The sequence below is a fragment of the Lactuca serriola genome, chromosome 2 (genome assembly GCF_051521515.1).
Source record: "Lactuca serriola cultivar US96UC23 chromosome 2, Lser_US96UC23_V15, whole genome shotgun sequence".
Taxonomy (NCBI): domain Eukaryota; kingdom Viridiplantae; phylum Streptophyta; class Magnoliopsida; order Asterales; family Asteraceae; genus Lactuca; species Lactuca serriola.
Genome location: NC_136409.1, coordinates 37949151 through 37961900, shown reverse-complemented (window position 1 = coordinate 37961900; position 12750 = coordinate 37949151). Strand labels below are relative to the sequence as shown.

The window sequence follows — 12750 nt, the reverse complement described above, 5'->3', positions numbered from 1 at the left end:
AGATAAATTAAACACAAACAAACAATTTAATATAGGAATTAGTCTAATAATCAAAGTTTCATTCAATCATAAACGCAAAGTAAAAAGTTTTTACACCCAAATCAGAAACTGAATACAGAAAAGTACTACAATGGAATGCTAAACATGGTCACGTTAGCAACCCATATGATTACCGACATGTATCCGCTCTCCAACCCTTCCGATCTCCGCTCCCTTTAGCTTAACGGCCTTCCGGCCGCCTCCTAGACCCTCAAAACGGCTTAACAGAAGTTTAATATCGACTAAATTAAGTTGGTAGTTGAATCCCCCCTCCTGGTTAGCTGAAAATCGACTTTTATAACCTTTGTAGCCGACTTACGTACGCTGGGCGTAAATCGGATTACGCAGGGCATACTAAGGATTACTACGCGATTGAACTTATCCGAGGCCAGCCATTACGCGGGGCGTACCCTTAAGTTATGCGGGGCGTAAGTCAATTTGGTCGTTACACGGGGCGTAATTGCTATTTACACTGGGCGTACTTGTTGCTCCAGCATTCTTAATTACTTTTAGCTTCTAAGCCCGGTTTCCGCTTCAGTCTTTTCTTTTAACGAATAGTTGCAAAACATAATTCAAAGCATTATGAGTACTTTTTAGTTCTAAAAGAGAATAAATAAGGCCAAAATATTAAGATAAAGTGCATAAAAATATATATAAAAAATACACATATCATCGGAATTGCCCAGCCTTCAATGGCCTTGACCTTGGAGGGGTCTACATGGATTCCATCCTGACTGACTACATGTCCCAAGAAATTTACACTGCGGAGCCAAAACTCACACTTAGAGAGTTTAACATACAACTTTTCAGCTATAAGGGTCTCTAAGATCTGTCGGAGATGTTGACTATGCTTTTCTTTTCTTCAAGAGTATACGAGAATATCATCGATAAAAACGATCACGAATTTGTCAAGGAATGGGCGGAAGACTCGATTCATGAGGTCCATAAATGCAGCTGGGGCATTTGTTAGACCAAAGGGCATCACGACGAATTCGTAATGACCGTAACGAGTTCCTAAAGCAGTCTTGGGAATGTACTCATCTCGGACTTTGAATTGATGATAACCGGATCTCAGATCTATCTTTGAAAAGTAACTAGCCCTTTGAAGCTGGTCAAATAGATCATCGATTCGTGGAAGTGGATACCGGTTTTTGATGGTAAGCTTATTTAACTCCCTATAGTCGATGCACATCCTGAAGGATCCATCTTTCTTTTTAATGAAAAGAACCGGAGCTCCCGATGGAGAGAAGCTTGGTCTTATGAATCATTTATTCAATAATTCACTTAGTTGGCTTAACAATTCTTGCATTTCAGCAGGAGCCAACCTATAAGGTGATTTGGCGATCGGAGTGGCTCCAGGCACTAGATCGATTCAGAATTCGATTTGTCGTTCTGGGGTATTCCTGGGAGTTCTTCTGGAAACACATCCGGGAAGTCACATGCCACTGGGATGTTTTGAATGTTCGCTTCTTCTTTGGTTTTATCCACCACATGAACAAGGAATGCTTAGTTCTTCTTTTGTAGACAATTTTGTGCCTTGATACTCAAGATAAGGCGAAGGTTTGTGCCAGGTTTATCTCCGTAGATTATTAGGGTTTCATGATTAGGAAAATGAAGGCGAACGGACTTCTCGTGATACATAATATTGCCATGATGGGGGCTCAACCAATCGATGCTGATAATCACATCAAAACTTCTAATATTTATAGGCATCAAGTTTATTTGGAAGGTGTGATTATTTAGAGTTAGTGTACACCCTACATAGATATCCCTAGTTGATTCAGTCTTCCAATTAGCCATTTACACAGTGAAGACTTCATTAAGCTTCTGGGGTTGTTGTTTTAGTAAATGTTTGAACTTATTACTCACAAAACTTTGCTCTGCTCCGCTATCAAATAAAATGCATGCATACGAGTTGTTAAGTAGGAACGTACCAGTGACAACGGCTGGGTCCTGCACTGCTTCACCCTGACTCATTGTCAACACTCTCCCTGCTGCCCATGTCACTTGATTGTTTGTGTTCAGGCAATTTCGCCTGAAATGCCCGGTTTTTTCCACATCCGTAACATGTATAACTGGCCCCAACATTGGTGTTGTTGTTATTGTTGTTGTTGTTGTTGTTTGGCATCTAGTTTTGTTGAAGCTGAGCCCTACAATACTTTTTTGTATGGCCCTTCCGGTTTCACCTTGTGCAAATCATCTATCTGCATTCCCCATGATGGTGGAAGTTGCATTTGTTACACTTGGGAGATTTCATGAGTACTTCTTCGAAGCATTTTGCGTGGATGAGGCTGGAGCATGTGGTGTGGTGGTAGCTTGAGTTGCAGCATGGATAGTCACAGTTTGTTGCTTCTTAGATGATTCCGAGTTATGTTTTCCCTTTCTCTTGTTGTTTCTCCCTTTCTTACTCTCTTCTTCCTTCTTACCCTTCGCTTCCACTGTTTTGGCACCCTTCTTTTTGCCATTATCAATGTGCAACCGACCAACAAATAACGACTCACACATCTCAGTTTCAAGAATATACATTATTATCGTCTCCCAATCACTCGTGATAAAATATATTAAGTGATTCACGTGAGCGTGGGTTTAATCCAATACTCTAATCTTATCAAAGCATTCATGAACTTTGAAGCAAACTTGTGCTATGTCTAAACTCTTTAGACAATCTACAGACTCTTCATGACAGTCTTGCTTCATACCTACTTCTAACATTTTATGCAACGATCCTTTCGTAAAGTCATTGCACAAAAGCCTCAATGACTTGGCCAATAAAATTACTAAGTACTCTATCAGAAATTGTTACAAAACAATTCTCTAGATGTGATTTCTCTCACTCAAAGTACATTCCTTTGAACATCCTTTTTACATAAAATTTTCTAATCTAGACATAAAATCTTAGTTTCCAACTCCCAATATGGAAACATTTTCATATTTTCCATATGAAAACTCATTCTTAATAGAATCTTATCTATTCATAATAATGTCGGTATGGTCCATCCAACACTATACTTCCAACTACTCACAAGCGACCAATCATCAGCGAACTTTGGATCATCCTTTGACAGTTGTTTAACTATTTTAGTCAAAACCGATTCTAATCCCTTTTCCCTCTTAATGCACTGGGCATTTGGAAAAAAATTTAGAATGGTCAAATATTATAGCATATGCAAACGATCCTATACCCGAAGCGTATGGGACACGATTCATAATGTCTTACATAAAGATGTGATACTTTACCAGTCTTTTGCTATAATATTATTAATCGCCATGTTCTTACAATTTTGATTATGAAAAGGGATGTCATAATCATAACCAAATTTTGAGAATGCAATTATCCTTTCCATATATAGAATTTCCTCATGTTGAACCATTCCAACACAACATTCATATATATTTGACTAAATTTGATTAAAATTCCACAATCTAAGCCTTTAGATTTGAAATGAAGTATAATATTCTCTCCCTTAATTATAACATAACAACTTTTCAACCCTTGCGACTTTGCAAAGTATAACTCTTGTTTTCTATAATTAATATTGCTAACTTGCAATACTTACCATAATAATCATGCTCCCACTAACATGATGATTATTTCCTTATTGGCATAACACTTATGCTCCCACTAGCTTTGACATGTATTTAGAGAACAATTGAACTTTCAGAAGACAATGCTTATTGAATTCCTTAAGTTCATATTTCTAATACATGATGCTTTGATAAGCCTTTATCTAAGCTTCTTAACTTCATAAACCTTTGCTTTAGAAAGCTCATATGTGTGTCTAAACAAATCTAGAACTTATGTTACTAAGTCCCAAATGTTCAGACTAATTGCCAAATCTCACAATTCGAACTATGAAGAGGGATGCCGTAATCATAATTAAATTTGAGAATACAATTTACACAACTGCTATCTCCTTAAAATCTCTCTTAATGAAAGCATTTCCTCACAGTCATTTTCATGAAGGAGATAAATCTTATGACACTTAGATTTTAAAGTGTATGTGTTCCTATCCATGTAATATGTCATAACAACAATCATAAGACAATGTTTTTGACAAATCCAACTCATATGGATTGAACTTGTTCAATCTTAATTTCTCGCCTTATGGCAGCACACATGCCCACCATTGCTTCCAGGTTGTTAAGCAGCTAACCCTTACCTTATCAATGTACTTTCCATTGATTAGGGTGCCTTGCCATTATGCAATCCAATTGAGAACTCATATTGAATAGTTGACTTAATCTGGAATGGCACAGAAACAAAATTATGTCAACACGATAGGCCGTCAACCCATGTCGTGTGCTAGTGATCAACTATCAGTTTATTCTCGATTAGCTCTTGAACTTTTCAACACAATTGAGACTCCCACTGACTTCTTGACATACATGATTCTCTTTGTCAAGGAACTTTTCTTGACAAAACAAATATTCAAGAGTTAGTGCGAAATCCTTTCAAAACTAACACTTCACTCAATTGGTTCTTGTTGGTCGTTATCTTCTGCAACACATCACAACTTACCAATTTCAAATGTGCACGAATAAGAATACTTTTTCCAATTCCACATTTTTTGAGTGTTATAAACTGATATGTGCATAATTAGCCATATGTGTAGTATAGATTATTATTAATTTTTAGCTAATTATGTTCATAATATGGACAAAAGGTACTTAATAATGTCTAAATTGTGTTTTCAGTCCAAAAGCCATGCTTGGGGACCTACTCGCCGAGTTGACCCTGTTTTATGATAAGTATAAATATGGACCCTATATCCGAATTGGGGACATTCTAGCTTTTTGGGAAGATACACCTACGATTGAAGAACCCTTTGGAGACCTGAAGAACCCTAATCCTTGATCTTTTGAAGACTCAAGGCGAATTAGATTATATTTTCCACTTAATCTTAGGATTTAATCATGACTAGCTTAGTTAAATTCGTTTTTGAGCTTGTTTCCATAGTAACCATGAGCTAAATTCGTGTTGTTTCTGTTTAGGAAAAACCAAGTTAATCCTATGGTTTGATTATTACTTTTATTGATTGTTTATTGGTGATTTTATTAAATTAGGTTTTTTAAAGAACCTTATGCATTAACCATAACTATTTTCTGTTAATTGGAAGACAATTAAGCTGCATCAATATCTCTTAGTTGTTAACCTCATATGTTTATGTGAACACTTCATCATATGTCTAGGATTAGTGAATATAAAACTAAGATTAATTAGAGAATGGGTAAATTAATGTGTGAGCTTGTTTGAGAAACCAACAAACAAGAGGTTAGTTGAATCACCAACTTGATTAACCAATTACAAATCTTATTTAATCCAAATAAATGAACTAGGAAGTTAATTAGTTTAAACAATTGACCACTGCTTGAATTGATTAATTTTCTAAGGGTTAGTAATAGTGAACATGAATCTAACCACTATAGTAGGTAACCAATAGCAGTTAATTTATCATTTTATTATACAAATAACCATAGGAGTGAATTGGTTGGACCTAAACAGAAACTTTATATCAAATTTGGTGAATTTTTACTTGTTTTTAGTTGTTTAGTTAATCACTTGTTAGGTGGTGTGTTTAAGTTTCTAGTCTTGTAAAACTAGAGAAAAACCCTTACTTTTATTACTTGTTTAGTTAAAATTAGTTATTAGTTTAATTTCTGTCCCCTGAGTTCGACACCCTACTTATCCAACTATATCACTAAAAGACAGGTTCACTGCCTTTGTGTGCTAAATTTATAGTTTAAAAGTAGGAAAAAAACCAGTGCATTTTACACACATCATAAACCTGCTAAAGACGTGTCACTCAATTTGCAATCTTGCAGTATGACTCTAAGACTTGATATTGGAGGAATGTTTGTAACAAGACTCGCGAGATCATTTGGGATCTTAGACTTACAAGAGGCAAGGGCCTTAACTGTCATTTCTCATCCTCCGTTCAACACTACACTATATCGGAGGGAGATAATTGTGGAAATTTTTGGGGATTCATATGCAATTCCACATACAGACGAGGCGGTTATTCCCGAGGAGCCGGGACAAAGGGTTCGACAAAGGAATGAACGGGCCCGAGAAGATCCACCGGTTATTCCGGTGGAAGATGAGAATGACGGGTGGAATCAAGTGGAATATAGGAGATATTTGGATGACATTGGGCGAGGTGTTAATTAAAACAATGAATCATTCAATTATCTTTTTAAGCAAATGAACATCGCCCCAAGGCCCGGCCCCGGGTACCCTTACATCATGAATTGGGAGGAGAGGATGCGGAGAAGAAACAACCAAGAAGGAGGCAGTGGCGCAAGAGGGGCAAATATGGGAAAAGAAGATTGAAGATTGGTTGTTTTCATGTTTTTGTTTTTTTTATGGTGTTTGATTAAGAACTTTGTTGAACTTGGATATTTATATTTTTAGTACTTTGGTTTGTTTGCTTTCACTCGTGGTTACATGTTTTTCAGGTTGAAAGATTAGGATGCATATAGGAGTCTTTTTGGTCAAGGTTCAAGTGAGGATTGCTTTAGATGAGAGTGCGAAATGTTTCAATTAAGGTTGATTTCATTAGGATTGGGAGTGATCAAGTGTGTTCTTAGTGAAGGAGATAGGAGAAGAGTCATTGTAATATCTCGATCTAGCACTTCCGTCAAGAGTCAACAAGCAGGAAATTTTTTGTTCGAATCAGAGTATACTCGCCGAGTGCATCTAGAATACTCGCCTATTACATCTGTAATTACGCGATTTTACTGCAAAATGACGATCTACTCGCCGAGTCCATCAACATTCTTCTACTCCAGAGTTGTTTTGGGCACATTCATTGCAGTCCTTATCCATATTTTTCATGAAGATTCATTCCTGAAGGTTTCTAAGATCTTTTTCCTAAATATTTGAGTTATTTACATGTTTACCACACGCGACATGACACCCAATACATGGATGAGCTGTTCCCATGTCTAAAGTCATTCAAAGTAGGAGCTTAATTGAAGAAAATTAGCTTCGCGACTGCTACCCCAGGGGAGTTTGTTCCAATTCTCTCTATATTTCATGTTTTTATTTTTCATGCATAACATGCAATGGGGACATTGCATGAATTAAGTGTGGGGTAGGAGGTTGGTTACATCTAAGTAAATTTAAAATCCCAATATCCTAATTTAGGTCTATTTAAAAAAAATCAACTCTTGCATACCAAAAATGTTGCTTAGGACTTAATTTATAAAATTTAGGTAAAAGTAATTAGGATTCCATGTTAGATTTATGTTTGATGATTGCATGAAGACCCAAATATTTAGTTGAGACTATATACGTTATAGTGCATTTGTGGCTTCCTTATTCCAGTGAAATCATGGGACAAAAACATGACATTGCTTAGTCCGAAGGATGCAATATGTTTAGCATCGTGTACCAGAAATGTATCCAGGAAAATTTTATTCTTTAGCTAATAAAGGTTGAAGTTGAGTACCCCTGCTTAAGAATGTAGGGTCTTGAAAAAGAAAAAAAAAAGATATATGTGAGTTACATGAAAAAAGGGGGGGAAATTACAAGAAAAAGTTTGAAGAATTTTTGGAGCATCAAAGTCAAAGTATGAACATCAAAATTCTGAAGATTCAAAATTTGCAGATACCCGAAAATAAAAGATCAAATTGTCAAAGAAGTGAGGATGCAAAAGAGTTCCATAGTGGTATCATAAATTGTAATTTTTAGATTATGTATGCTTGGGTTGCTCAACCAAAAACACCTTGAGGTTAGGAAGTTTTCTGCAGATGGATTCGGAGGGATGCATAAAATGAGCATTGTTTGGGATAAGTGGGTGAATGTTTATGACGACTGTAAGTATTTGGAATATTGGGGGGGGGGGGGTTTAGGAAAATTTTAGACACAAATTCACGCATTGCGGTTTTGGCGTAATGGCTGTGTTCGATTGGAGTTGTCCTATATGATTCTAATATGCTAAAATTCAGTTTTGCTTGGGGGCAAGCAAAAGTCAAGTGTGGGGTATTTTGATATGTACATAATTAGCCATATATTTAGTATAGATTTTTATTCATTTTTAGCTAATTATGTGCATAATATGGACAAAAGGTACTTAATAATGTCTAAATTGTGTTTTCAGTCCAAAAGCCATGCTTGGAAGCAAAAAGGAACAAGGAGAAGTAATTAGAAACCAAAGAATGAAGAAAAAGAAGATATCTGGAGCTACTCGGCGAGTCCACGAAGCTACTCGGCGAGTTCCCGAGAATGTTCCCGAAGAAAAGTCAAGAGTCCTTGATAAACACGTATTTTCCACATCTACTCGGCGAGTTGGGGACCTACTCGCCGAGTTGACCTTGTTTTATGATAAATATAAATATGGAGCCTATATCCGAATTGGGGACATTCTGGCTTTTTGGGGAGATACACCTACGATTGAAGAACCCTTTGGAGACCTGAAGAACCCTAATCCTTGATCTTTTGAAGACTCAAGGTGAATTAGGTTATATTTTCCACTTAATATTAGGATTTAATCATGACTAGCTTAGTTAAATTCGTTTTTGAGCTTGTTTCCACTGTAATCATGAGCTAAATTCGTGTTGTTTCTGTTTAGGAAAAACCAAGTTACTCCTATGGTTTGATTATTACTTTTATTGATTGTTTATTGGTGATTTTATTAAATTAAGTTTGTTAAAGAACCTTATGCATTAACCATAACTATTTTCTGTTAATTGGAAGACAATTAAGCTGCATGAACATCTCTTAGTTGTTAACCTCATATGTTTATGTGAACACTTCATCATATGTCTAGGATTAGTGAATATGAAACTAGGATTAATTAGAGAATGGGTAAATTAATGTGTGAGCTTGTTTGAGAAACCAACAAACAAGAGGTTAGTTGAATCACCAACTTGATTAACCAATTACAAATCTTATTTAATCCAAATAAATGAACTAGGAAGTTAATTAGTTTAAACAATTGGCCACTGCTTGAATTGATTAATTTTCTAAGGGTTAGTAATAGTAAACATGAATCTAACCACTTTAGTTGGTAACCAATAGCAGTTAATTTATCATTTTATTATACAAATAACCATAGGAGTGAATTGGTTGGACCTAAACAGAAACTTTCTATCAAATTTGGTGAATTTTTACTTGTTTTTAGTTGTTTAGTTAATCACTTGTTAGGCGGTGAGTTTAAGTTTCTAGTCTTGTAAAACTAGAGAAAAACCCTTACTTTTATTACTTGTTTAGTTAAAATTAGTTATTAGTTTAATTTCCGTCCCCTGAGTTCGACACCCTACTTATCCAACTATATCACTAAAAGACAGGTTCACTGCCTTTGTGTGCTAAATTTATAGTTTAAAAGTAGGAATAAAACCAATGCATTTTACACACATCAAGTTTTTGGCGCCGTTGTCAGGGAACGGTTCAAAAATTAAGTCTAATTCCTAATTTTATCGATCCTTTGTGTGAGTTTTTCTTGCACGAAGTTAATTTTTAGCAATTCAGTAAGTAGGTTAGGTTTTTGAATTTATTAGTTTTTTAGAAGTTTTTATTTAGTTTTTAATTTTTTTAGTTTAGACAGGCTACTCGCCGAGTGCACTCGCACCTACTCGGCGAGTACCCTACTGTTTGGCAATTAATTTTTATTTAGTTCAGTTTAATTTTTTTTTCTTTTTACATGTTTTTCTTGTTTATTTGCAGGATTTTCATGACCAGAGGATCCAACACTCCACTGGTACCGCCTTTTGAAGACCCAGAATCCGCATTGAGAAAGAACAAAGGCAAAGACGTTGAAAGCTCAAATACACCTAAGAAGTTGCCTTTGTCTAGCTTGAAGACTGTTTTTGGGAAGAAGAAGGGCAGCAAATCAGGAGCATCTAGTGCCTCATTAGCAAGCGAAGACCTGATTAAAGAAGACACCGAGTACGAATTCAAAGAAGAAGAAGAACCTACATACGAGCACGACTCCGATTCCGGCGACGATTTAGCTATTACAATGGCTAACATCGATGAAGTTCCCATGGGGGGATGGAAGAAGAGGATACGCGATGACACTGGCCCGGGACTTGTGCAACCCGCAATTCCCGCAACTGCTACTTTTGAGCTTAAGGGTCACATCCTTGCTCTACTTAAGGAGATCCCCTTCACCGGCAAAGACCACGAAGATGCTTACAAACACTTGGATGAAGTTAATGATGTAGCTGATTATTTCAATGTTCCAAACGTGCCTCGGGAAACTCAGCTACTTCGCATGCTTCCGGTTACATTGAAGGGTGTTGCAAAGGATTGGCTCAAGTCACTGCCCCCCGGATCCATCACTACATGGGCCTAGATGAAAGAAGAGTTCATTGATCAATTCTGCCCACCATCCAAGATATCTAAGCTAAAGAAAGCCATAGCCAACTTTGAACAACAAGCAGGGGAGGCACTTTATGAAGCTTGGGAGAGGTACAAGAGCCTACTAAGGAATTGCTCATATCACAACCTTAATAGTCATCAAGAAGTCTCCATCTTTTATGATGGAGTAAATGTTACAACAAGGCAATTACTTGACTCGCAAGGTCCACTCACGAAGAAGGCACCTCCGGTGATAAAGCAACTAATTGAAGAATTCTCTAAGCACTCTAGAGAATACCACAATCCAAGAAATGATGTGACAACGGGGTCCGCCTATGCAGCTTCAGAAGATTTGTCAGCAGTCATGGCTATGTTGAAAAACATGGATAGGAGGATGGAGAAAATGGATCAAACGATACATGCTATTTGGGTGGGTTGTGAGAACTGCAATGGGCCTCATCTTACTAGAGATTATGACTTAGATGAGAATGGCAATAAGAAGGTGCAAGTGTGCTACTCAAGTGGTGACCGATATGATGAAGATTGGCGAAAACCAAAGCAAGAGTGGCTCCCTTATGATGAGTACAAGAAGGCTAGGGAGGAGAAGTTTAAACAAAAAGGAAGAGGTTTTTACCAAAAGGAAGAACCGGTAAAGAAAACCAATTTTGGAGGAGATGCTTACCAAGTTTGTAGCTGCTTTAGAAAAGAGACATAATGATCATGATGTTGCAATCCAAGAAACAAGAACAATGCTTAGAAACCAACAAGAATCCATCCACAACATTGAGACACAGCTAGGGCAACTTTCTCAACAAATCAATCAAAGATCACCGAGAGAACTTCCTAGTAAAACCGAAAACCACCCACGAGGTGCACACATAAATATCGTGACAACAAGAAGTGGGAAGATAATTACTCCTCTGGCCCCTATTCAGACTGAAAAACCCAAGGAGTTGCAAAAGGAAGATACAGAAAAACACGACAAAAGTCAAAATCTGCATGATACAGAAGCTACTCGTCGAGTCCAGAATATGGACTCGACGAGTCCAGCAACCATTTCGAAAAATCAGATTCCTAAAAACCCCTTTCAGCCTCCAATGCCATATCCAGCCCGATCTAAGCAAGAAAAGAAGGAAGAGGATTACCAGAAGTTTCTTGACCATATAAGAGCTCTTCAGATCAACATACCATTCATCGAAGCAGTTGCGCAAATGCCAAAATATGCCAAATTCCTCAAGGAGCTTCTAACCAATAGAAGGAAGATGAAGGAAGTAAAAAATGTAGTTCTTAATGAGAACTGCTCAGCTTTCATGTTAAAAAAACTACCAAAGAAGAAGGGTGACCCGGGAAGCTTGACTTTGCCTTGCCAATTCGGTAACTTGGCCACCATTCATGCTTTGGCTGATTCGTGAGCAGGTGTGAACCTCATGCCTTATTCATTTTTCAAGAAGTTGGATCTCCCGGAACCAAGGCCAATTCGAATGGCAATTCACTTAGCAAATAAAACAGTCACATTTCCAAGAGGAATATGTGATGACTTATTGGTAAAGGTGGACAAGTTCGTGTTTCCCATAGACTTTATAATTCTAGACATGGAAGCGGATCCTCAAGTCCCGATTATCCTTAGAAGATCTTTCCTTAACACGGCAAGTGACATGAGAGACTCGAAACTTACTCTACGGGTGGGGGATGATCCAGTCACTTTCGGGGTTGATCAAGCTATGAAGCATGCGAGGAATAGTGATGACGCGGCATTTTCAGTTGACATGTTGGATGAGTTGATGGAGGAATGGGATAATGAAGATCCAAACAAGTCCACCATCATCTTTGATGAAGAATTTGATGCTAAAAAAGACCTACTGGAAATTGAGAGACTGCTGGAAGAAGCTGATTATGAGGAATTAGTGAAAAAATTTGAGCAATCTACTCGCCGAGTAGACCCGATCTACTCGTCGAGTCCAGTTGAAGAAACCCAAGAATTCGTGAATTATGTAGAGGACTCGTCAAGTCCCTTACCTGTACTCGGCGAGTACAACATGAAGAAAGAAAAAACAGAGCTCAAAGCACTACCAGATCACTTGGAGTATGCCTTCCTTGAGGATGGTCATCAAAAACCAGTTATAATAGCTTCTGATCTCTCAAAATCTGAAAAAGAATAATTAGTTCAAGTCTTGAAGAAGCGAAAGCAGGCCATTGCATGGAGCATTACCGATATCAAGGGAATAAGCCCCTCTTACTATTCTCACAAGATTAACCTGGAGGAAGGAGCAAAGCCGGTTGTACAACACCAAAGAAGATTGAACCCAAACATGCAAGAAGTGGTCAAGATGGAAGTAGTCAAGCTCTTAGATGCAGGGATCATTTATTCTATTTCAAACAGTCCGTGGGTGAGTCCTGTCCAAGTGGTG

General features: G+C 37.4%; 1 protein-coding gene across 1 annotated transcript; it reads left to right on the top strand.

Moving 5' to 3' along the window:
• The first annotated feature begins 11091 nt into the window (after positions 1-11091).
• On the top strand, positions 11092-11754 carry LOC145089171 (uncharacterized). The gene has a single exon (XM_079027648.1). It carries the CDS (start codon positions 11092-11094, stop codon positions 11752-11754), a length of 663 nt encoding a protein of 220 aa, XP_078883774.1.
• The last annotated feature ends 996 nt before the right edge of the window (positions 11755-12750 follow it).